This window comes from Balaenoptera acutorostrata, chromosome 6 (genome assembly GCF_949987535.1).
Source record: "Balaenoptera acutorostrata chromosome 6, mBalAcu1.1, whole genome shotgun sequence".
NCBI lineage: Eukaryota > Metazoa > Chordata > Mammalia > Artiodactyla > Balaenopteridae > Balaenoptera > Balaenoptera acutorostrata.
Window position 1 is genome coordinate 111,934,578 of NC_080069.1, and position 25,635 is coordinate 111,960,212.

The following is a 25,635-nucleotide window of genomic DNA, read 5'->3' on the forward strand; positions in this document are numbered from 1 at the left end:
AGACCCAAAGGATGAAAAGGAGCCAGTGAGGCAGAATTAAGGGTAAGCATATTCCAGGCAGAGGTGACAGTGTGTGCAAAAGACTTCAGACTAAAGATTCCTCTGCAGGGTCAGGGAGAGTATAGTGGAAGATGAGGTTAAAGCTCATGCCAGGCATCATAGGCCATTTTAAGGGGTTTGAATCTTATTCTGAATGTAATGGGAAACCTTTGAAGGACTTTAGGTGGTAGCGTGGCTGATCCTATTTGTATTTTTATAAGGTCACTCTGGCTACTTGATGAGAGTGAAATGGGTTGAGAGAGATGGAAAAAATGGAGATGTGTACATCGGTTAGGAGGCTGTTGTTTAGTACAGGCAAGACATGATAATGGCTTGGACTACAAAGGTGATGATGGACATGGAGAGAAAGAAGACTAGGTAAAATCTGGCAGTAGAATTGACAGGACTTAAAGATGGATTGAAAATGGGAGATGAGGTGGATGGAGCTATTAAGAATGATTTTAATAATTAAATAAGAATGTTTTATAACACTATTGGCAAAAGCTTTATATAGATAAATTGGTAGAAGTAAATAATGTACATAATTTTTAAGTAACTGGATGCTTACAAAATGTGCTTGGAAAAAATAGTTATTTTAAATGAGTAAGTATAATATAGCCTAAATTTTTCATTACACTGTCAATTGGCTTGATATTCTAATACAAGGGTAAGTGCTATATAAAGTCAGCTACCATTAATATTATGGTTATTATTATTAATAATTTATAAATTATTTATACTAAGATGACAACTTCATTTCTACCTGCTATTGTTTTATAAGCTTTTATAAAATAAATTTTCTACATATAATAAGGATAAAAGTATAAGATATGAATGGAGTGCCTAGGTATCACCTGCATTTTACTTTTATTATAAAAAAAAAAGAGCATGGAATACCTTTGTAAATTGTACTAGTTGTTTTCTGTAAATTTGTAAATCAGTGTTGCTGTCCTCTGTTAATTGTGTGTTGGGGTGTGGGGGGAATTAGATTTCAGAAGCGGAGAAGGACTTTCTTTTCAAGCAGTTGAGTGGTAGGATACAACTTCTAAATAAATTACGCCAAGAAGCTCTGGATCTAGAAATGCAGATGGAAAAGCAAAGAGGAGAAATTGCTGAAAAGCAGAAGGAGATCAAGGACCTGCAAATAGGTATTGATAGTCTGGATTCCAAAGACCCAAAACATGTAAGTAAATGAAGAGATCTTTGGCTTGTTCTATGGGGATGAGCATATCGTTCTTTCTGGGTATTATGTCTCATCATTTTTAGCCTCAGAGTCCTTTCTGAAAATCTCTTTTAGTTTGATGCACAAATTTGAGCGATACATATGTTTATATGTGTGTGTGTATATATATAATATGAGTATATGTATGTGTATTATATATATACATATGTGTGTATATAGATACACACACACACATATATATAAAGTGTGTGTGTGTTTAAAACAAAACAACCTAGGGCTTGATGGAGGTAGCTTTCAGTAGAACAATTGATGAATGATATATATATATTTTTTTAAGTAATTGAATTTCATTATATTTCAAATGAAGAGAAACCTGCTCTAAGCTGCTCTCCAAACCTCTTACTCTTTCTCTCTCCTTGTTTTATTTTCTTCTTTCTTTACAGCAAGGTGGCAAGATGGGAGAGCTGAGGGGGTTCAGAGTCCTTTTTCTACCTCTTCTTTAATCCTTTATGCAAATATTCCACTAAAGCTATTTGTTGTTTCATATTGTTTTGTTTTGTCCTTAAAAAGAAAACATTTCTCTAGAGTATGTCTTCCTAAAATGTGGCCAGAGGTGGTCAGGTGGCTGGATGATGGAGTTAGGTTCTTGTCTCTTTCTGTCTCTACTCTGAAAAGTCTTACTAATGGTTTATATTTTAGCCAATATTTGTAAAATAGAAGTAAGAATATTTCCTGCATATTTTACTGGTATACTTTGAATAATAAGGTTATTAAAAAAAAAACTTTAAAATCTCTGGATTATGAGAAACCATAGAATTTAACATGGTAAAGACAATGCACTATAATTGCTTTATGTACTTGACAAGTTATTTAGTTATCCCTTTAAACATTTTAGTAAAATATCATAGATATTTTTTGGAGGCCAGCTAATTTTGACAAAGGGTGACCATATCATCACAGACATAAGGTCTTTTCTAACAAAAGCCTAAGACTTAGTATTAAAATTGAAACCAAAAGTAGTCTTGATTGTCTTTGAAGAATTTTCATTACATGAAAAATTAGAGATTTTAAATAATATATAATATGGTCTATGATATCGTCCCGTATCATATTTATCTGTTCAGAAATCTACCACCCCATGTAAGGCCCCTGAGGACAGGAACTGAATCCCCAGGGGCCAGTGCTATGTTTATGAATGCTTGCATTAAGGAAAGTAGGGAAGAACTGGCCTATAGGCACTACTCAAAGCTCCTTTACTCCCTCTTGTAGTTCTGTGATCTATGAGTGTAATCAGAACCTAGATTGTCTGTTTGCTTTCAACTTAGGACTGTGATAGTCTTGGCATACAGGGAGTCTAATACACACTGGATTTCTGTAAAGAATTACATATAGAAAGGAGTTAAATGAGAAGTAGGAAAGGCATCCAAGTTTTGAAGGTAGTCAAAATCAATCTGTAATAGTGGAGATGAAACATACAAGCCAGATTTTGAAGTTCCTTTTCGGTATTGTTAAAACTCCTGAAGGTTAGTTCTTAGGGTTACAGTCTTAGTCTGAGCGCCAGAGGATGTCTCTTTTTAATTTGTTCACCTGGAAGGAGCATCTTTTTCTAATTTGCACAGAGTCACCTTAATGCCTAGTATTAGGCACCCCATTTTAGGCTGCAAAATGTGAACATTTTAGCAAGAGGGAAAGAATCAAGAACGGTATTCTGCATATTTTTCTGCAGATACAGGCTTTTATTTAACTTTTATTATCTAATCAGATGAAGTATCTTTCTGAATAGCAAATAGAATTTAAAAGTAAAAGCTTGAGAGATTAGGAAACAGTAAATGACTGAGATATGATGGAAAACAAGTATGTTAAGCGCCAGTGATGTGTCTTGCATTGCACTTGGTTTTAGGCACCTATGGTGAGGAGCTTTGTTTTATTACAGCATCCAAATGAGATTGGTGACTTTTTAAATTTGCATAAGATGAAAATATGATTTAGAAAGATTAAATGATTTCCCAAAGTACCCCTTTTAGGAAGAGGCAGAGCCTCACAAAGGAGTTACAGGTCTAAAGAGATTAATTATTTTTTAAATTAGCTCAGAGCCAAGCCTAGTCAAGTTTTCAACAAGCATAAACATTTAACTAGTTTTCAAAAGGAAAAGGTACTATATAAAAATCAAATCCCATTTTAGTTCTAGAAAACATTCACAGTTAGAAGCAGAAATACCACAGGAGCAAACATAATAAAGGAAGATTTGTATCCCTGTTCCCTATCTAGCAATGCTCTATGGGAGCAAACTGTATGCTAAAGGCAATTACTCTGTAGTAATCTGTTGCAAAGATTGTGCGTGATTGGCCTGTGGGAGCTTCCTGTGTTGTGATTTAAAGCGCGGAGGGTGTGGCCTGCCTGCAGAGGCTGCTTGTGATTGGACGGGCTGGGCTGCCGCTCAATCTCTGCCAGGAATGTGGTTTGAAGCGCTGGGAGGTTAGAGGCTCAGAGGCGTTTACAAAAATGCGGCTGTCAGAGAGGGAAGTGCACATGAATTTCAAGACAGCATTAGAAAGCGTTCCGCCCACAGTTCCTCTGTTCTCAACGGCTCAGTTTTAACAGGACAAATTCTAAATTAAGGTATGATCATTTTTTCTCTCTGTGTACAAAGGATTTAAAGAGGAGGAGGAGTGAGAGATGTAAGTTCCTGTTTTTACAATACCTCTATTGTGAGCTCCATGGTAGTGAAAATCGCTGAATCTACTTTTCCTCCCATGTGTTTAATGCAAATCATTGGTGTATTGAGCTAATTTTTTGTCCTGCATGTAGAGATTTCAGTGGAAGTTTTAATGGTGAATTTTTAAGATTTATTGATGCAGATATGAGTGTAGAACTTTTTGAAAATTCTTTCTTGAGCCATAAAAATCCTAAATTTACTTAGAATTTAAGGTTTTATCTGCAGTTACCTTTTCAGAAAGACTTCAGATGGGTATTTTGGGAGAGTAGGAGAAGAGTTTTGAACATCCATCACGTTTTACCAGTAGTAAAATAAAAACCTTCCAATCAAGCTGCCTCTCATTTATTCTTCAGAAATGAAGAGACTTTTTTTCTTGTCTTTGGAGGCAACAGACATGTAAAATTGAGAAGTGTTCTTTTATAATCAAATTATAGTCTTAGACTTGAGACTCGTGGAGTTCGTTGTTCAGACTAATATAGTTCTTTCTCCTGGTAACGTTCTCTTGATTTATTATTGTTCTGTTCCTCTGATCCTGTGGGGGCAAACTAGAGCTGCGAGGGTGTGATGTGAGTGGGAGGGCACAGGTTCTCTGGGGAATTATTTTGTCTCCATATGAACAGTTGCTTAAGGAGACCTGGGCAAGTCATTTGATGGATCTGAGATTCCGTTTTCTCACGTGTAAAAGGAAGAGTTAGACTAGGTCATCGGTTTTCAGTTTTTTCCCCCAGCACACCTGAGAAATACAATCCAATCCTTTCAGATAACAGTAGCTCCCTAAAGCGATGACTGTCAGGGTGTGTGTGGGTGTGTGAAAGCTCTTTTCCACCGGGGGCATATGTAGTGGTTGCAGGGGTATGCCTCCACAGGGCCCTCCATCTTGAGACTCACTGGGCTAAATGGCCTTCGAGGTCCCTCTCAACTCCCAGTTTATGGAACTTAAAAACAAAATGTTTCTTTGCATAAGGAGTTGAAAATAAACTCGTTGAGGACACGGGGAGGGGGAAGGGTAAGCTGGGACAAAGTGAGAGAGTGGCATGGACACATATACACTACCAAATGTAGAATAGATAGCTAGTGGGAAGCAGCCGCATAGCACAGGGAGATCAGCTCCATGCTTTGTGACCACCTAGAGGGGTGGGATAGGGAGGGTGGGAGGGAGGGAGACGCAAGAGGGAGGAGATATGGGGATATATGTATATGTGTAGCTGATTCACTGTGTTATACAGCAGAAACTAACACACCATTGTAAAGCAGTTATACTCCAATAATAAAGATGTTAAAAAAAAAAGAAAATAAACTTGAATTCTAAGGAAGTATTTATTTCATGTCTCTATTTCCCCCAAAAAACCTTTTTAAAAATTATAAATGTTTTTTAATAAAAAGTTATTACTTGTCTATTCTAAAATTTTTTAGCTAAAAAAACTTATTAAAAATCTCCTGTAATCTTTCCACCCAGATATAACCTTTGTTAACATTTTAGAATATAGCCTTTTCCTATGGATATATGTATATATAATCAATTAACTTTTTGGAAACCTTTTTGGAAAGATACATTTTAGTGCAGTGCAAAGAACACTGAAATTGGCTGCATTACCTACTAGCTGTTACCTGGGAAAAATCACTTAACCTTCCTGAGCCTCAGTTTGCTCATCTGTAAAATGGAGATGATTTCCACATCAAGTTATCATGAGGTTTAAATGAAAACTACTCATGTGAAAACAACAGTGTCTGACACAAAACAGATGCAAATTGTTACATTTTCTTTTCCATTCTTCCCTAGAAATGTTATTAAGGATTATTATTTTTATAAGAGTTTAAAGAGTTTGGGATTCTAATTTTTTTTTTTTTCAATTCAGTGCCATATGAAGGCTCAGAAAAGGGGTAAAGAACAACAGCTTGACATTATGAACAAGCAGTACAAACAACTTGAAAGCCGTTTGGATGAGATACTTTCTAGAATTGCTAAAGAAACTGAAGAGATTAAGGACCTTGAACAACAGCTTACTGAAGGTGAGAATTTAAGTATGATTTAAGGTAAATCAGATTCAGTGTTAATAAAAGACAAATAACAGGCATTAATCCAGTTATTAGCTGAATATGCTTCAGCTGTTAGTACTAGTATTTGATAGGGAAATATTTGCAGAGTACTCAAAAATGTTTAATAAAATTTAAAATTTTTATTTTAGTTTTCTTGGGTTGATGTCCTAGTGAGTCAGGTCACTATAGCAAGAAGTCCATACATGATCATGATAAACTCTGGCATGTGATTGTCTTCTTCTAAGGCCTAAAATCTTTTCAGGAGCGAAGAGTCCGTTGATATCAGGCATTTGGTGTCTGGTTATAAGGAGACTATAGAAAGAATTTTAGTATCTATTTTTGCAGTGCAAATTTAAATTGTGACATTGCTGGGAATTCCCTGGCGGTCCAGTGGTTAGGACTCTTTTGCTTTTACTGCCATGGGCCCAGGTTCAATCCCTGGTTGGGGAACTAAGATCCCACAAGCTGCACAGTGTGGCCAAAAAAGAAAATTTTTTAAATAAATAAATAAATAATAAAAATAGATCTTCCACCCATTTTAAAAAATAATTTTAAAAAAATGTGACATTGCCATAATAGTGGAAGAGGAAGATAATAGACTGTAGTGATGAGAGCACAAGTGATGGCTTGTGGTAAAAAGACCCCAGTCCTTGTTTTGCCATTATCAGCTGTGTTACCTGGGACAAATTATTTCTGTCACGATCATTAGTTTGGGGGAAGATTAAATGAAATAGTGTTCATAAAGTGCCTGGACATAGTAAGTACCCAATATATGGTTTGTTTGTTTTTTTAAGTCATCAGGTTACAGGTTAATGCTGCTAGTCTAGGATTTGACTTGGTTTTGTTTTGTGTGTCTAGCAGCAAGAAATGTTTTGTTGCACATTTTTCGTTATTTTATTTGGAAATCACTACTTTAAACTTTTTATAGCATGTATTAAGCATTTCATAAGCAATGCCAATGAGTATACTATTTTTATCGTCTACCTGCTTAATACTCCTGTACCATGGATAAAAGGGGGGAAAGCTATTACTATATCTTGAAAATGAAAACTAAGATAGTAGGAAATAATTGGAAGCTTAGAATTTCATTCTTAGCTAGTAACAATAGCTAAGGAGGCTAAATGCGGTAATTATGTATCTTGAAAGCATTTTCTTATATATATTATCACCTTCCCTTTCTTCGTCTTGCTTAGGCCAGATAGCAGCAAATGAAGCCCTGAAGAAGGACTTAGAAGGTGTCATCAGTGGGTTGCAAGAATACCTGGGAACTGTCAAAGGCCAGGCTACTCAGGCCCAGAATGAGTGCAGAAGGCTACAGGATGAGAAAGAGACATTGCTGCAGAGACTGACTGAGGTCAAGCAGGAAAGGGACCAACTGGAAATAGTTGCCTTAGATGCAGAAAATATGAGGAAGGTATGAATTGTTTCTTCTTGTCTATTTTCCTTACCTTCAGAAGTAGATGATGTCCAAATTAAGTTAGTTAAGGAAGTTAGCAACAGTGCAATTATAAGTGGCAAAAGTGTTAGGAGCTATTTAGTGTTTTGGGGTTTTTTTTCCCTTTAGTTGTGATATAGTTGGAAGCGTTATTTTTCCCTTAGTAAGAAAAGGAAGGTTATTTTAGCTGAATTTCTATCCCTGAAAAGTATTGTGATCAAATAACTCTAAAGAATAAGAAATTATAGCTATTACAAATACTGTATTAGATGTTCATATTTTGTTATTTGTGTAGCAAAATTAGGCATAACATAATTTTTCTTATTCTTGTTGCTGTTACTTCATAATTGTAGTATTATTTTACAGATAACAGAACAGACACAGCATTGTAAATTATACCCTTCCATGCTTGATTTGTTGACATTCATTTGGAGATTTCACTTGCTCTGTTTTAGTTGTTTGGTAAACTTTACATTGCAGGAGAACCCAGATTCCCAAACCTCATCCTCAGTAGGGCTGGCTTCGGAAATTTGAATTAATTTGTTTTAATGTTATGAAATTCATCAGACATATAAGAATATCAAAAGTATTTAACACCATGTACTCACAGCTTAAAAACTAAAACATACAGATATATTTGAAAGCCTCTGTGTACCCCCTCCCAGAGGTAGCAAAATCCTGAATATGGTTATTATTTCCCTCTCTCTCTTCTTTTATTATATGTGTATCCATCTATAAACAATATGTATTAGAGTTTTGCATAATTTTAGGATTTATATAAAAAGTACATAGTGTATCCTTTGGCTACTTCGTTTCTTCCTTCATGTTTATGTTTTTGAGAATTATGCAAGTTGATACATGTAGCTCTACTTTATTTTTATTGATGTATAAAGCATCCCATTGTATGTGCCTACCACAAATTTATTGCTTATTCGTTCTCCTCTTGGGGGATATTGAGGTGGTTTCCATTCTTTTGCTATTACAATATTGAGAGTGACATTCTTACACACATCTTGAGCATGGGGACTGTGTTCACAGTGGAACTGTGAGTCAGAGTGTGCGTGCCTTCTCAGCTTCACTAGATATTGTCAGATTACTGTCCATAGTGATTTTGTGAATTTCTGTTCCCCCCCAGCAGTGTGAAGGGCTACCATTACACCACATCCTTGACATCACCTTAATGTTATCTAACTTTTATTTTGTAAGCCTTAATTTTGAAATAATTTCAAGCTTACAGGAGAGTTGCAAGAATAGCTCACTATACCCTCCATTCAGAGTCACCAATTAATATTTTGCCACATTTGCTTTATCTCTCTCTCATATATAATTTTACATGATTTTACATGATTTTTATAATTTTACATGATTTTATATACATTTTTATATAAAATTTTTCAGCGGTAGACATCATGCTCTTTAGCTTCTAAATATTTCAGTATGTGTTTCATAAGAACAAGGACATTTTCTAAGATAAACACAGAATAAAGATCAAATTCAGGAAACTTAACATTTTGTCAGACTTAGTGTTTGCCAACGTGCTGAGTTTGAAATGATGTCTTTTTATTAGGAAAATTTTTACATTTACAGGAAAGTTGAAAGAATAGTTCATTGAGCATCTATGTGCTCTCTTAGATTCAACAAATATTTTTCTATATCTGTTTTTTTTGCTGGGTCATTTGAAAATTGCAGATGTTATGACATCATCCCTTCAGTACATATCTCTTAAAAATGAGGACATTTTCCTACATCAGTGCAACACCATTATTATACATTAACAGCAATTCCCTAATATCATCTAATATCTGAGCCATATTCACATTTTCCCAATTGTGCCAAGAATGTCTTTTATGGCGTGTGTGTGTGTGTGTGTGTGTGTGTGTGTGTGTGTGTGTAGAATCCAGCTGGTAGTTCTGTAGAGTGTCCCACGTTCTGGATTTGTCTGATTGTTTCCTCATGGTTTGTTTAACTTGTTTCTCTATGCTCTGTGCAAAATTGTGTCTTATTTTAACTGAATTTTCACTTGATTACTGGAGAGGTTAAGTACTTTTCATCTGTTTATTTGCCATTCAGTTTTTCTCTTCAGTGAAATCCCTATTCATATTCTCTGCCCATTTTTTCTATTGGATTGTCTGTCTTTTTCTTAATGATTTGTAGGAACTTTTTATATATTCTGGATATTAATCCTCTGTTGGTTATATGTAGCGTCTGCATTTTGGACAAGCAACCGATATGATTCAGGTGCCAGGTGGTCTTTGGATCACTTACTGAGAAACTCTTCTATAGAAGTTCTTATCACAGGATTCTCCTCTTTAATCAGAATAGTTTAATCTGATTCTTCAAGATCCCAAATAAACAGATGAAAGCTGCTATAATGTTTAATCATAAAAAAATAAATAGGCTAAAATGAATCAGAACTGTGGTATGCTAATCAATAGGTACTTATATTCCTGTTAACACTCGTTTAAGTTTCTCTATCATCCTTAATATTAGAGAGTGCTAGTCCCATTTTGTTCTTCTGATAAGTGAACATACTATGGTTTAATAGGAAGAGTGTAGGCTTTGGAGTCAGAAATCTCAGTTCATATTCTGACTCTGTCCTTTTTTAAGCTGCACAGCTCTGTGCTGTTTACTTAGATCTTCATTCTCCATTTCCTCGTCTATAAAACGGGGATAATACCTTGCCTTACACAGTTACTGTGAGGATGTAATTAAATAATGAATGTGAAAACATTTATTCCAGTGTCTGAAGGAAAATAGGCCTTAAATTTTATCCTCCTCTCTTTTTTTCTTCTTATGAATACATAAGACTCGTTTAAAGTATCACACGACTGGTTACTTTGGAAAACATGTTGTAGCTTACTGATTTTTCTGATTACATTTAGTCAGTGTTTTTGTTTTCCAGCCTGGATTCATACAGCCTGCAGCTTCATCGTATTGCCAGTGAATACTCTCTGTGCCTGGTCAGCACTGGCTGGCCAGCATTTGCTTTAAGTGCTCAAGTTACTTATAATGACTTGCAGGTGCTTAAGCAGCACAGTGAGGGTTCTGTACTTAAAACACTGAATCCTTGCAGGAGCTTGCAGAGCTAGAAAGCGCCCTTCAGGAGCAGCATGAGGTGAATGCATCCCTGCAGCAGACCCAAGGAGATCTCAGTGCCTACGAGGCTGAGCTAGAGGCTCAGTTAAAAATAAAGGATGCCGAAGCCAACCAGCTCAAAGAAGAGTTGGAAAAACTAACAAGGCTCAGCCAGGTAAGTAAGAGCACAAAGCCATCCAGAAACCAAGTAGGCTGGGCCTTAACATAACAGCTTTCCTTTAATTTAATGTAAGATTAAACACTTTTTAATATAATGTATGTGGAGTGATGGGAAGAGCACATTTTTGGAGTCAGACATTCTGAGCTTAAATATGACCCCTGTGTGAACATGGGCAAGTCACTTCATGGCTCTGAGCCTCTGACAAATGCCTCATCATCTGTAAAGCAGGTTATGGTGAGGGTAAGTGAGACAATGGACCTGAAAGCACCTAGCAGTTGGTAATCAATAAATTCTAGTTGTTCTTTCTCAAAACAGCTTTAAGAGACCTCTTTTAAGTTGATACTAAATTTTACTTTGCTACTTCCTGTTCTGGTTGGATGAAATACCCACTAGTTTAATTATACTTGCAAATTAGTGAAATAGTTATTCATCCAATAAATACTTATCGATTGGCCATTAAGGGCCAGGTGCCATGGATGCTATAGGGAATAGCACAGATATGGTTATGTCCTTGTGAAACTGACAGTCTGGTAGGTGAAACAGGTGTCGGAGAAAGAAAACGATAGGGTTCTGTGCCAGGGGAGTGGTGGTCAGGGAAGACTGCCCTATGGAAATGGTGTTTCAGGCGAGACTTCAAGGGGAACTAGGATTTGGCTGTGCAGAGGGAGCAGAGGTGAAAGGGTAGAGGTAAGGGGTGTGTTCTAGGCAGAGAGGCAAGGAGAGAGAGCTTAATGCATTTGAAGTGCTGAAAGTATGCCTCCAATATGCCAGGAGCGAGAAGACGAGTAGGGAATGAGAGTGAGAGATAAGGGCAGAGAGGAAGACAGAGGCCAGTTATAATATATTCTTGATCACATTAAAATACAGTTTTGTTTAGCTATTAGCCAAATGGGTTGCATCTTCCTCCAGGAAGCCCGCCCTCTCCTTCTGTTATGCCTGCTGAAAATCTGGATTCGGGACTCTACTTTGATTTTCCTTTAACCTGTGCTCAGTCAAAGCATTTTAGCCTGTGTATGAAATCATCTGTTTAGATTGTCCGTCTCTCCTGCTAGGCTCAGAGCACAGTGAATGCCCAGATTGTAGATGCCTGTTTCAGTGCCTGGCACCTGAGGAGGGTCAATAGGTTCTAACTGGATGAAAGTTAAATAAAATAAGATAGTCTGAAACAGGCACATGAAAAGATGCTCAACATCGCTAATTATTAGAGAAATACAAATCAAAACTACAGTGAGGTACCACTTCACACTGGTCAGAATGGCCATCATCTACAAATAATAAATGCTGGAGAGGGTGTGGAGAAAAGGAAACCCTCCTACACTGTTGGGGGAATGTAAATTGGTGCAGCCACTATGGATAAGTGGCGGTTCCTTAAAAAACTAAAAATAAAAAAAATTAAAAAAAAAAAAAAAAAAAACAACTAAAAATAGAGTTACCGTATCATCCAGCAATCCCACTCCTGGGCATATATCTGGAAAAGATGAAAACTAATTCGAAAATATACATGGACCCCAATGTTCATAGCAGCACTATTTACAATAGCCAAGACATGGGAGCAACCTAAATGTCCATCGACACATGTATGGATAAAGAAGATGTGGTATTTATACACAATGGAATATTACTCAGCTGTAAAAAAAAATGAAATAATGCCATTTGCAGCAACATAGATGGGCCCAGAGATTATCATACTAAGTGAAGTAAATCAGACAGAGAAAGACAAATATCGTATGATATCACTTATATGTGGAATCTAAAAAAATGATACAAATGAACTTATTTACAAAACAGAAATGGACTCACAGACATAGAAAACAAACTTATGGTTACCAAAGGGGAAAGGGGGGAAGAGGGATAAACTGGGTATTTGGGATTAACATATACACACTACTGTATATAAAATAGGGAAACAACAAGGACCTACTGTATAGCACAGGGAACTATATGCAATATCTTGTATTGATAATAACCTATAATGGAAAAGAATCTGAAAAAGAATAGATATATATTTGTATAACTGAATCACTTTGCTGTATACTGAAACATTGTAAATCAACTATAACTTAAAATTAATTATTTTTAAAAAATAAGATAGTTTGAATCCCAGGAATTCATGTAAAATGGCATTCATATGATTAGAAAAGGATATAAAAATAGGCTTATTATAGTAATTACATTACTTTGTGTTCCTTTACTTATTAGATACCAAATGATATCAAATGACCATTTGCCAGTTGTCAGTGTTATATTTCTTAAGAGTACCAAGTTTTATAAAACTATAGTTGACCTGATCAGAGTGTGGAAAACAAGAGGTTGGGAAGGAAACAATTAAAATAACAGTAAATACATATTTTTAAATAATAGTAAATACAATTTCTGGATGGCATCTTCTTTGAAATAAATTTTCTTCTTTCAAAAGTTTTTAAGCCAGACCTTACTGGCTTAAAATCCATTGTCTTTTGTACTTTCATTCTCCTTTATTTTTTTTTCTTATAAGTCTTGACAAAAATATTACAGCAACCTGGCCTTTTCACAAATTCATATGGTATTGAAAGGGACATTCCTTTCCTTGCATCAGGACTACCAGGATTGGTCTTCAAACCACACATCGAGATTGTGGAGCATAACAGATCTTCTCTCTCTGATTTACAGATCTATGATTGGTACCCTTTAGTTATATGAAATCACTTGTGATGCTTGTTAAATGCAGATTCCTGGGCCTTGCCCTAGAAATTCTGGCCCATCAAGTCTGAGAGGGAGTCCAGGCATCTGTATTTTTAACAGGTGCAGCAAGTGATTTTGATGCAGGTATTTGAGGACCACAGTGTGAGAAATATTGGTCTAAGGGAAAAGGGAGCAGTAACTGTTGAATCACTCACAGAGCTTTTAAAGGTAGGTATTTAGGCTCACTCCTGGAGATTCTGAGTTGGTGTATCTGGGCTGAGCTGATTCTGATGCTTGCTCCTCCTTAGGTATTAATTGTTTAAGGAGGCATGTGTAAAACTTACCTTGGGCTTTTAAACTTGGGGGTACAAATGTAAAACTGAGTTGTTATAAAACCAAAGCTCCCAAGGGATTGCATGTGTATGTAAATTTATTTATGCCTTATTAGATCATAAATTATTGCTATTTTACTTTTTTGTATCATTGCTTCCTATGGCAATAGTTAGAACAATCAGCTGTTCAAACAGAACTAGAGAAAGAAAAGCAAGCCCTCAAGAATGCACTCGGAAAAGCCCAGCTCTCAGAAGAAAAGGAACAAGAAAATAGTGAGCTCCGCACCCAACTTAAACAGCTGCAGGTAGAGACTTATTGGCTCCCGATACATTCTTATATGGGACACCCAAAGATGTTGCCATCTTTATGTCAGACACTTCACAACCTGCTCTTACATGTAGTAAACTACTTGAGTTATTAGAAAAAAGGAATTCTGGATGGGATAGTACCGTAGCCTCTGTTGTGATCATTTTAAGATTATTAATATGCATATCCTTTGTGTTGTTATTATGGTGCTAAGAGATAGAGGCAGTGTCGATAGTAAACAGAGAACACTAGGTAAACTCATGGGGGACAGCAGTACCTTGCATTTCCGCTAGAAGCGGCATTGTTACCAGACTGAGCTAAAATTATCAGATTGATGCATTCTTCTTCCACTGAAATATCTTTGCAATTATCCAGGAATTTAACTAGAATGAGTTGCAGTAGAACTTCTTAATTGTAAAGTTTTCAGTCTCCTTCTCAGAAGGAATGTCATTAAAAATGCAGCCATTTTACATTTATGAGAGTTTTCTTTGGCAGACTATTTTTATAGCTATTGTGACAATAATCTGCCCAACAAACTGCCCGAGAAGCAGGTGGACAGGATTTTCCAGGTAATTAAATGCTCTCAAAGAGGACACATGTCTGAACAAACAAGTATCTGGATCAACACGCAGGTTTCCAGATCTGTGAGGTCAGGGGTCACTTAGCTGACCAAGGTGGCAGCTGTTATACTTCACCAGAAATCAAGGGGCAGAGTTATTGTGGTTTGGGGGAAGGCTCCAAAAATGCATGTAGGGGGGTTTGTGACAAATAAGACTAAACTCACCCAAATTCTCTCTCTCTTCTTCCAATGCCTTGAATATTTTTTTCTCAAAGTTTAAGAAAATCTAGTTACCTAGAATTTAATTTTTACTGCTATCATTTCAGCTTCTGAAGTAAATATAAAAGATATACATATTTTCCATTCCTGTGTGTGTTGTGTGTATATATTGGGTGTTCACTGGATTATTATTTTTTATTTTTACCTTGGAAATTTTCAAATAATCACAAAATCAGAGAGAAGATAGCCTTATGCCCTTTTGTTTACTCAGCTTAAACAATTGTCAGCATTCTGCTGTTCTTATTTCAGTTAATCCACGTTTTTTTTTTTTTGCTGGAATATTTTAAAGAAAATCTCATACATCTTTATTTCAACCATAAACACTTCAGTACACATCTATTAAAGAAAAGGACTTCAGGGGTCTCTCTCCAAGGTAGAAATTGAGGTCAGCTTTCCAGAATGCTGGTCCATGCTGTAAGACTCTCTTAGTGGGAACTAGGTCCTTTGGTTACTTGGTCTACTGACCTCCTGGTGCGGAGTACAAGTTAAACTCACTCTACATTTATCTTTGTCAGAAATCATTTAGTTGCAGTGAACCAAAACCTACTAACACTAGCTCAAGGAAGGAGACAGGCAGCTTGCTGGTGACCAGAGCTGCTCTGTTAACCTTCCAGGGCCTGTGCGGCTCTCATTTCTCTTTCTCTGTCTCCCTGGGCATTGCATTTGTCCCAGCATCAACCCCAGCCCCGAGCTGACATAACTTTACAGGTCTAGCTCTCATACAGACTTGCTGGACTGGATCTTGGTTCACATTTTGGAGAGGGAGAGAACTTGTTTTCTGGCTAATCAGTGGATTGGCTGTCCTTGGGTCAGATCACCTGTGGCCAGGATTAGAAAGTAGTGCAAATATGGGTGCCTCAGGGCAAAGGGCAAGGACGGTTTATGGATAAGAGACTCCAGGTGGATAGGCACGTTCATTGCAATGCTAATTCTCCAATTTAGTTAACAGTGTTAAAAACAAAACAAAACAAAAAACCTAATGTTATACCAAGTTTGAAGAAAATCACTTAAGTAGAATATAGGTATTCAGGGGAATATAGTCAATAGCTTAGGACATAGAACTATTTTTCTGTACAATTTAGGGAAATTTTAGCAGTTTCTTTTTACTTAAAAGAGATACTGTCTGGATTTAATTCTGGGGTCTAGATATATTCATTAGTTTCTTAGTGAAAATATCCTAGCATATAACAAATATTCCCACAGAGAATTGTAAGCTATTAGAGAACTTCAGTATTAGATGTTCCATTTTTCAGTTGATTGGCAGATAAAGCTGAGTATTATGGGAAGGTGTTTTTTGTTTTTGTTTTTTCTAAGTTTGAATTATGTATATTCTCAAGCATATACAAAAATAGAATACTAAAATGAATCCTTATGTATATATCACTCATTTTCAACAGTTTCAACACATGGACTATCTTCATCTATAACACATGGCCAGTCTTATTTCATCTATAATACCCTCCACACCTCACCCCTCACACTTGTTCACACACTGAATTATTTTGAAGTAAATCCAAAACATCTGATTTTATCTGTAAATACTGTACTATTGTATGTATCTCTAAAAAATAAGGCTTTAAAAAAGAAGCATAGGGTAGTTCCCTGGTGGCCTAGTGGTTATTAGGATTCCGAGCTTTCACTGCTATGGCCCGGCTTCAATCTCTGGTCAGGGAACTGTGATCCCACAAGCCACGCAGCATGGCCAGAAAAAAAAAAGAGGCATAAACATGGATACTGTCGTTACACCTTAAAATTACAATAACTCCCTAATATCGTCAAATACCTTAAGTATACAAAATGTTCAAATTATAAATTTTTTAGAAGTGTTATGTTGGAATCAGAATCCAAATAAGGTGCACACATTGCATTTGGTTGACTTGACTCTTGTGTCCTGTAATCTATAGTCCTGCTCTTTTTTTTCTCTTTGTTACATACTAAAGAAAACCAGGTCTTTGTCCTGTAGAGTTTCCCATAGTCTAGATTTTGCTGGTTGCATCCCCATGGCATTGATTAACATGTTCTTATGTCACATATGGAGGCTTATTTAGATTCAAGTTATTTACTCTTTGGCAAGGAGACAGTCTTAGGTAGTGTTCATACGTACTTCTTTTTTGCATCACATCAGGACACATCATAATGCCTGTTTGTGTCTTTTGTGACTTCGGATTAATCAATAGATTCAGATATTGTCGGCCATAGTGCAAAGGGTTTTTAAAAAATTGGTAAAGGGAGTTGACTGGACTGTTATATGGTAAATAATATGGGCTGTGTGTGTGTATTTGGGTGTATTTTCTATTTTGTTTTGGTAATTTTTACCCCTCTCCATTTTACCCCCCTCCACAGGATGACAATAACCTGTTAAAACAGCAACTTAAAGATTTCCAGAATCACCTTAACCACGTAGTTGATGGTTTGATTCGTCCAGAAGAAGTGGCAGCTCGCGTAGATGAGCTAAGGAGAAAACTGAAATCAGGAACTGGGGAGATGAGGTAATGGAAAGTCAAGACCTCCAGGTAGAGAGTGGGCTGAGTTGTGAATGTGGGGTTCAGTGATGAAATCACCTTTCCAACTACTGTTAATGGCTGAGTTCTTTTGTAAGGTTTCCCTTTTCCCTTATCATATTACCATGATTGATACACAGATTGCTTAATTCAAGTTGTCTGTCACTGATTTTTTTAATCTTTTATACTTTTTGGTATTTAATTTAAAAAACACAAAGGTTTTACGAGTAACTCATTCTTGAAAGCTTACTGCAGATGGTCAGGAAGTAGAGTCACATTATGCATTTTAAATAGAAAACAAATATCAAAAGAAAACTGAGGCTAATTTGAATATATGAAATGGCCATTTATTCTTTGAACACACATTGTTAGCCTGACAGGAGCCTGTGCTTTCAGAGTGGCAACAGTCATTTAATAAAACAATGATTTGCATTCAGGAGGTGCACAGTAATTTGCTACAGATTGACACCAGTCCCATTCCTCACAACTCCTTTTACTTCTGCACTAATGTTACCGGCATGTTTGCACCCAGCATCCAGCATCAAAAATAAAATGTCACACTTATACCATCTTTCTTTTTCCCCCCTTACCAGAATCCATAGTCCTTCAGATGTCTTAGGGAAAAGTCTCGCTGATTTGCAGAAACAGTTCAGTGAAATCCTTACACGTTCCCAGTGGGAAAAAGAGGAAGCTCAAGTGAGAGAGAGAAAACTCCAAGAGGAAGTGGCTCTGCATCAGGAGAAGCTGGCCAGCGGACAAGAAGAGTTCAGGCAGGCCTGTGAGAGAGCCCTTGAAGCAAGAGTAAGAGAAGGGCAAGAGGCAGCTAGAGGGAAGTGTTTAGAAAACATTCATATTTTCCAGCAAATTACAGTGCTTCCTTTCTCATGTAAATACAGTGTAGGGAATTCCTGGGTGGTCCAGTGGTTAAGATTCCTTGCTTTCACTGCCCAGGGCCAAGGTTCGATCCCTGGTTGGGGAACTAAGATCCCACAAGCGGCACAGCCAAAACAAAAGAAAAAAAAGAGTGTCTGTTATGTAGATTATACCTTAATAAAGTATACCTTTATAAGGTATACTTTATTAAGGTATAATTAATAAAGGTATAATTTTTTTAAATACAGTGTAATTGTTGTTAGTTTCACTCCTAATAAGTCAAACTAGGTGTGACTAAAATTCAACTCTAAATGTGGTTACTGATGTCAAAGTCAGGCTTCTTTGTGACACTGTGTTTTCCTTCTTTTGGAAGCAAGTGAGAGATGTTTCTTAATGTACAAGTAGATAATACAACATCGCTAGAGTGTAGTATAGTGCCAGAATCTGAGTTTTTGATGTAATTATTTTAATGATGAGGCAAACATTAAAATGGATCCTAGAGAACAGTTGTGATAAAGCCATCCCCAGTAACTCATTAGCACAGCATTTTGTTTTACTCTTTAGTAAAATGAAATATAATTCTCTAGAAGGTTTTTATTTTGCTCAAAACATACTTTGCTTAAAAATCATCTTTGAAACTTGATTTCCTCACAGATTAATATTGACAAGAGGCAACACAAAGCAAGAATTCAGCAGTTAGAGAATGAAATTCACTATTTACAAGAAAATCTAAAAAGTATGGAGGAAATCCAAGGCCTTACAGATCTCCAACTTCAGGAAGCTGATGAAGAGAAGCAGAGAATTCTGGCCCAACTCCAAGAGTTAGAGAAGAAGGTGGGCAAGACTGGGAAAGAGACATATGAGTCCCCACTGCCAGGGTCCTGCTCCCAGCAATGGGGCAGCTGAGAGGGGTGTGATCCACGGTCACCTCTGGCTGCATTGCTGGCCCAGAGGTGCACCTGACCTAGAGAGACCTAGATGCATGTCATCGAATCAGGAGCCTGAGACAAGGGTGCCATGCTAGATGGAAGCAAGAGAATTGGGGTGTAAGGAGTGACTGGAGGGTCAGTTAGGTGGGGCTTAAATGCTATTGGGATGCGTCATGCTGACAGGTTTTCAACCTTCTTGATAATCCCAGTGCATTAACCCCACCTTTTCTGTGTGTTAGGCTTTCCTGTCTTTACTTTCTTCCTTGTCCAACTTAAATTCCATGGTCTCCCATTATCGCTATTTTTTGCAAGTATCCTCAAATCGCTTGCTCTTTTCTCCTATCTTCTATGACAAAACTGCAGCTATCTGCTTTCTTTAGCCCTGCACCCATGGCTTAGTATTCCTGAAGGAAAGAGTCACCCATCCAGGCATAGCGGTAAGACTATAAATGTTTGCCAGCCTCAAATGGGCAGCATTACCCTTTTCCTGGTAAGCTCACTCCCTTGCTGCACTGTTTCGTACCGTCTCACATCTCACACCTACCCTCTCCCTTCTCCCAGCCCCAGTGAATGACTTGCTTGATGCTTCACTGAGAACCCATCAGTTCCCAAGTATTATTGAGTCTGCCTCCAAAATCTCTTTGAAATATTTGCACTTTGTCCTTCTCCAGTGCCACCACCCTCATCCAGCCATCATCTCACTTCTGGACAACTGCTGTGGCCACCTGACAGTCCCCCACTTCCACTCATGACCTGCTCCACAGAGCAGCCGACACGCTCTTCCAAAAACATGAATAGGCTCTTGTCAGTCCCTCCCCATCTCCCCTTCTCTCCAGCAGCTTCTGTTGTCTTTAGGATAAGGACAGAAATTCTTCAGCCTCTGAGCCCCTGCATGATTTGCCTCTGTTGAGCTCTCTCCTTTTCTTACCATGCTGCTTCTTTCAGTTCCTGAGACTTCCCAAGTGCTGTCTTCCCTCCTGGCCATTCCTTCTCCTGGACCATGTCCCTCAACCGTTCTTCTTCCTGAAAGCCCTCCCCCCACCAAGCTAGGTCTCCCCTGCTGGCCTCTCACATAGTACCTTGTTCTGTCCCTCGACAGCAGTGATCACAGTGTTAGTTACACACTTGTCTGAGTGTTTGTTTAATACGCATCTCTCACAAGCTCCTTGAGGGCAGCAGCCAAGTCTGTTCTGTTTACCACCATATGCCCAGTGCCTGACTCCATGATCACAAGGGGCGGGCCCATCGCTTGGTGATGGTGCCAAGAAATGTTTCTCCAACAAATGAATGGATTTGTGATCACGAAGATTCTTGACTAAGTATACTGATTTCATTGTAAGTTATCATACAGCTTTGAGATGTTATTTATTTATTCACTCAGGAGCACCTGCTGAGTACTAGGTATGGTTCTAGGCATGGGGTGTGTGAACAGAGTCCCTGCCCTATGGGGCTCATGTCTTAATTCATTGCTACCAAATGATTCATCTCTTTAATTAGTGTTTCTTTTATTTTAGAAGAAACTTGAAGATGCCAAATCTCAGGCACAGTTTCTCGGTTTAGATAAAGAACTGAAGACACTGAAGAAAGCTGTGGCCGCCTCTGATAAGCTGGCCACGGCTGAGCTCGCCACTGCCCGGGACCAGCTCAAGTCCCTTCACGGGGCCGCTACGAAAATTAACCAGGAGCGCGCGGAGGTGAGTCCCCCCGTACAGAGCAAGTTTCCACCAGGGCTGCCCCTGTCAAGAAACATAGCGACTTGTATTACTGATCTCTTGTTATAGACTTCGGCTCTTTTATAAACCACCATAAAGTTGTCTGTTCCTCTTCAGACCTGAAGATTGTATTTCCCCCGTCACAACCCTGCCATGGGTCCTGTACTCTATCGAGTCCCAAAGGAGCCATCAAATGAAACATGCTATCCTTACCTCAAAGTGTAGGGGTCTGCTTAGGGAGGTACCTATCAATACACATCTGAACAGAGGTCTTCAAGGCTTGCTGTATAATCCTTCTGAACCTCAACCTTTTGTCTTTGTCATCTTGTGCAGTCTGATGTCACTTCACAGGGTTATTATGACTCCTGACTGAGATAAGTCTGTTATAGCCTTTATAAGATGCAAATGCTTATGAGATTAAGACAGTAAATCATAGGAGGGAAAATCTAACCATGGGGGTCCACAGAGACACCAGTCATGGAAGACTGTAGAACAGAGAAGAAAAAATTAGTCCTTGCTCTTTCTGATGCAGAACCCTGCCCACTTGGCCCCCAAAGAGTGCCAGAGTGAGCTGCCAAATCATAGGAACAGCACAGATAAGGTGGGACTTGGCACTACGTGTGCATGGGGTAGCCAGGCGAGCGATCTGATGAAAGCAGAGGACTCAGTCAGAGGAAGAAAGAAATAAAGAGGGCAGCCCGCAATAGCAGTGGTGCCTTTCTCACACCTCCGTCCCAGTAGGAGCTGCAGAAAACAGAGAGGTTCAGCAGAAAGGCAGCGCAAGCCGCCAGGGATCTGACCCGAGCAGAAGCGGAGATCGAACTCCTGCAGAATCTCCTCAGGGATAAAGAGGAGCAGGTCAGTGCTGGTACCCCCATGAGACCGCCTCCTTATTGGGTACTTATCAGTTCCTAAAAGATTGAATTACTGTAGGCGACATCTCAAAGAATTTTGAGGTACAGCCAATAGTTAATCAGTACTTGATTCTCTGCTGTGTGCCAGGCATTGCATGGTTTAAATGTAAGGAGTAATGCAGTTCCTCATTAGTAAAGTATAAGTAAAAAATTATAGAATTATAATCTTACTGCAAGGAGACGTGCATCTGGGAAAGAATATTCATTGGCAACTTTGTATATGTGATTTTTTAATAGTTTCGAATTGAGATGGAGAAAGTAGAGGTAGGCACCAGAGGAGCAAACTCACAGGTGCTAGAAATTGAAAAACTGAATGAGACCATGGAGAGACAAAGGAAAGAGATCTCAAGACTGCGGAATTTACTAGACCTCACTGGGGCTGGTAAGGTATTGGGCTTTGATTTTGGTAGTGGTTTTGTAGTTCTAAAATTAAATCATCGTGTTTGTTTTTTACCTTTAGCAAATTTATTTAACTGTTACAGATCAATTCCATGCTCAATTTATAGAGTTGTGATAATTAGCTTAATAAATAAAGCACTTTTTTAAATGTAAGTAAGTGCAGTATCAAGGGACTTGATTACAAAGAGATTTATTTTTGTATTTTCAAAAGAAATAATGTTTACAAATCTGTTCTTTCTCTGGCTCACTTTATAAATGAACAGCAGTAGGATATATCTGTCCTCTTTAAATGTCAATAAAAATTTATTACCAAAGGGCAGGCTGAACCGCAGCTTTGAGGAACTGATAAAAGTCATTCGCTCTTGTGGAAGCACTTTTGTATTTTGAGAGAGAGAGGAAGTAGATGATTTCATACCCAACTTCACAGAATGGCTTTCCTTTTACAGATAACAGAGGAGGCTTTGAAAATGTTTTGGAAGAAATTGCTGAACTCCGACGTGAAGTTTCTTATCAGAATGATTACATCAGCAGCATGGCAGATCCTTTCAAAAGACGAGGCTATTGGTACTTTATGCCACCACCATCATCATCAAAAGTAGGAAGTCTGTGGTGCTGGGAATATATACTAAATTTTCTTTAAGAAAGTGTGATGGTGTTGCCTTCCCTAAATCTGTGATCAGGTCTCAAGAACAACATATCTAGGCTAAGCTATGCATTGAGGTTCTTAAGTACTTTGTGCTGTATGAGATGGAAATAGGGCATTCCCAAGGAATGTGGCAGTTGCCCACTCATGCTCAGGTGGGGTCCGGGTCCCTGAACAAGGATCCTATAAGGGTGGATAAAGTGACTTGAGCCCAGAGAGCCTTTTGAAAATGGCAGTAGAATTATAGAGTCTCAGACAGAAAAATAGGCACCTGGATTGCATTTCCTTTTAACACATTCATTCAGTACTTACTGAGGTCTAGGTCAAGTACAAGGCTTTTGTGGGGAACCATGATGAATCATATAGCCCCTGCTCTCAAAGAGCTCATGGACTGGTGGGGAAGACAAGCACACCAATGTAATTACAAAACAGTGACACGCATGTGACAACAGACTGGACTTCCGTGCCCCAGTTGCAGAGAAATGTTAAAGATTTATCTCATGGGGATGTTTAGGGAAGAAGGCTTCACAAACAGGGGCTTGAAGTCAGCACTTAGCAACCCTCAAAGGATGGGCTTTCAGGAGGGAGGGAACAGCTTGTGAGGAAGAGGAGAGTTGGCTTAGCCCCTTGTGGGGCTGGAGGGCTGGATGGGAACAGTGAAAGGTGAAACAGGAAACGTAGATTGGGGTCATGCTTTTTTTTTTTTTTTTTTTTAAAAAGGGCCTCAAAATCCCTTGCACTTAATTGTGTAGGCCTTGGGAAACTGCAGTTGAGTGTGCTATGATCAGAGCTGTAGTTTAGGAAGAATAATCAGGCAGAGTGTGGAGGCTAGACTTATAGTGGGTGAACTCTGTGTGGGGCTGTTTGAACTTGTTCGGGTGAAGGATGGAAGAAGCCAGAGCCAGAGCAGTGGAGCTAGAGCAGAGATGGATTGAGGGGTGTTCAGGGAGCAAAATGTCAGGGCTTGCAGCCTGAATGTGGGAAGGAAGGAGAGGACTGTAAGTGGCTGTTATCCAAAGCAGAGGGGCTGGGCAACATCCTGCTAGAATCAGCTGACAACAGCAGTCAGGAGAAGCAGCTCCCACACGCTAGGATCCCCGGGCCGTTCAGACTTAATCAGAACCCCAAAAAGCAGAATCTGAAATCCTCCTCCCAGAAATCTAAAGGAAGCCAGACATCCGTGTCACAGCCAGGGCTGCAGGTGGAAGCAGTATAGGTTAGAGCAAAACATTGTAAGCCTGAGCTGGATGAGGGTTTGGAGGGTCGACTTACAACTGAAAGGAGAGGGAGAGTAACACAGTAGAGCTCTAAAGCCACTCCAAGCTCCTGGCACAACAGGAGACTAATATCCCAGCTTGCCTTGAAAGCTCCTGTTTCCTTGATCTTAGTTGCTGGGCCATCAAGGACTAGGCAAAAGAAGAGAAACCACCGGGAAAGATGAGTACGGGAGACGGGAGGCTGACACCCATGCAGGTTATATAACCACGTAATCACGTCTCATTTCTGCCTGTGAAAAATGAGAATTACGATATATGAAAAGAAACCAGTTCTTTCTGAACTTTGCTCTAGACTTTGACATTTCTCCACAGCGGCCTTTTTATTTGTTAAGAGATAGTATGCTCTGCTGTCATTTATTTTAGGTTTCCAGCCACAGTTCCCAGGCCACCAAGGACTCTGGTGTCGGCCTAAAGTATGCAGCCTCAACTCCTGTTAGAAAACCATGGCAGGATGGGAAGGAAGGCAGTGCACCTCCACCTGCTTCAGGATACTGGGTTTATTCTCCCATCAGGAGTGGGTTACATAAGTCATGTTCAAATAGAGGTAAGTTACATCAGGGAAGTTGCATTTCTCTTGCCTGTTTAATGACCTTTTATTGGTTCCCTGAAATCCATAAGACACAGTCCAGACTCCTTAGCTTGCTCTGCAAGGCCCTCTGTGACCTGGTCTTGGCCAACGACCTCTTGTCTCACCTTCCATCACTCTCCCACATGTCAGCCATACCCACTGCCTGCCACATTGCTCACACTTCCATGTTTTGAACCCTCTGTTCAGAATGTCCTGCTTCCTCCTTTCTCTCCCAAACCTATTCCTACTCATCCTTCAGCAAGACCCAGGTCCTCAAACAACACTCCTTTTCTGGACCCTTCCTCCTCCCTGCCTTTCCTGGCAGACTGAGCGGCATCTTCACCTCCACTCCTGGAACATGGCAGTTTACAACCTCGTTTTGTGGCACTAATTAGCTCGACTGAAATGAAATGTTACAGGTCTGTCTTCCAGAGCTCCAGGGGGAAGAGTCAGACCTGGGGTAAATCCTGGCTCTTTCACTAAGTAACTGTGTCATCCTAGGGGAATTATTTAGCCGCTCTGAGACTGTTAATCTGTAAAATGGGAATATTACCTTCTGAGAATTTGTTCATTCAGGAACTATTTATTGAGTGCCTGCTGTGTGCTAGGTTTTCTTCATCAGTGGGAAAAAAAACCTAGTTCCTGCTTATAGGGGAGATAAGTAAGAGAACCAACACCTGAGAGAGGCTTTGTATCCTGATAGTGGTAAAGCTGGGAGCTGTGGGATCTCACAGCACTTCTCTGTTGGTCTTTTACGTAGCACAAAGCAGGCACCCAAATGTTGCTGAATGAATGAATGAATGAATGAATGAAGATGGAAAAAAAACAACAGATAGGTATAAGAAAAACTCAAGGGACTTCCCTGGTGGCACAGTGGTTAGGAATCCACCTTCCAATGCAGGGGACATGAGTTCGATCCCTGGTCCGGGAAGACCCACATGCCACGGAGCAGCTAAGCCCGTGTGCCACAACTACTGAAGCCTGCGGGCCCTAGGTCCTGAGTGCTGCAACTACT

At 38.9% G+C, this 25,635-nt stretch overlaps 1 protein-coding gene across 6 annotated transcripts in view; it reads left to right on the forward strand.

Annotated features, from left to right (window-relative positions):
- CNTRL (centriolin) overlaps positions 1 to 25,635 on the forward strand; it is a 92,954-nt gene that overhangs the window by 33,151 nt on the left and 34,168 nt on the right. For 5 of the 6 annotated variants that reach the window (XM_007178101.2, XM_028165420.2, XM_007178103.2 and 2 more), the window contains 13 exons: positions 1,028 to 1,222; positions 5,795 to 5,948; positions 7,169 to 7,389; positions 10,484 to 10,660; positions 13,830 to 13,964; positions 17,148 to 17,293; positions 17,899 to 18,106; positions 18,833 to 19,012; positions 20,622 to 20,801; positions 21,561 to 21,677; positions 21,971 to 22,115; positions 22,579 to 22,727; positions 24,416 to 24,596. In XM_007178101.2, the coding sequence (XP_007178163.2) occupies positions 1,028 to 1,222; positions 5,795 to 5,948; positions 7,169 to 7,389; positions 10,484 to 10,660; positions 13,830 to 13,964; positions 17,148 to 17,293; positions 17,899 to 18,106; positions 18,833 to 19,012; positions 20,622 to 20,801; positions 21,561 to 21,677; positions 21,971 to 22,115; positions 22,579 to 22,727; positions 24,416 to 24,596 (2,188 nt within the window). Of the gene's footprint in view, positions 1 to 1,027; positions 1,223 to 3,719; positions 3,842 to 5,794; positions 5,949 to 7,168; positions 7,390 to 10,483; positions 10,661 to 13,829; positions 13,965 to 17,147; positions 17,294 to 17,898; positions 18,107 to 18,832; positions 19,013 to 20,621; positions 20,802 to 21,560; positions 21,678 to 21,970; positions 22,116 to 22,578; positions 22,728 to 24,415; positions 24,597 to 25,635 lie in introns of those variants that run through there. The other variant, XM_057548748.1, reaches the window with a different exon arrangement.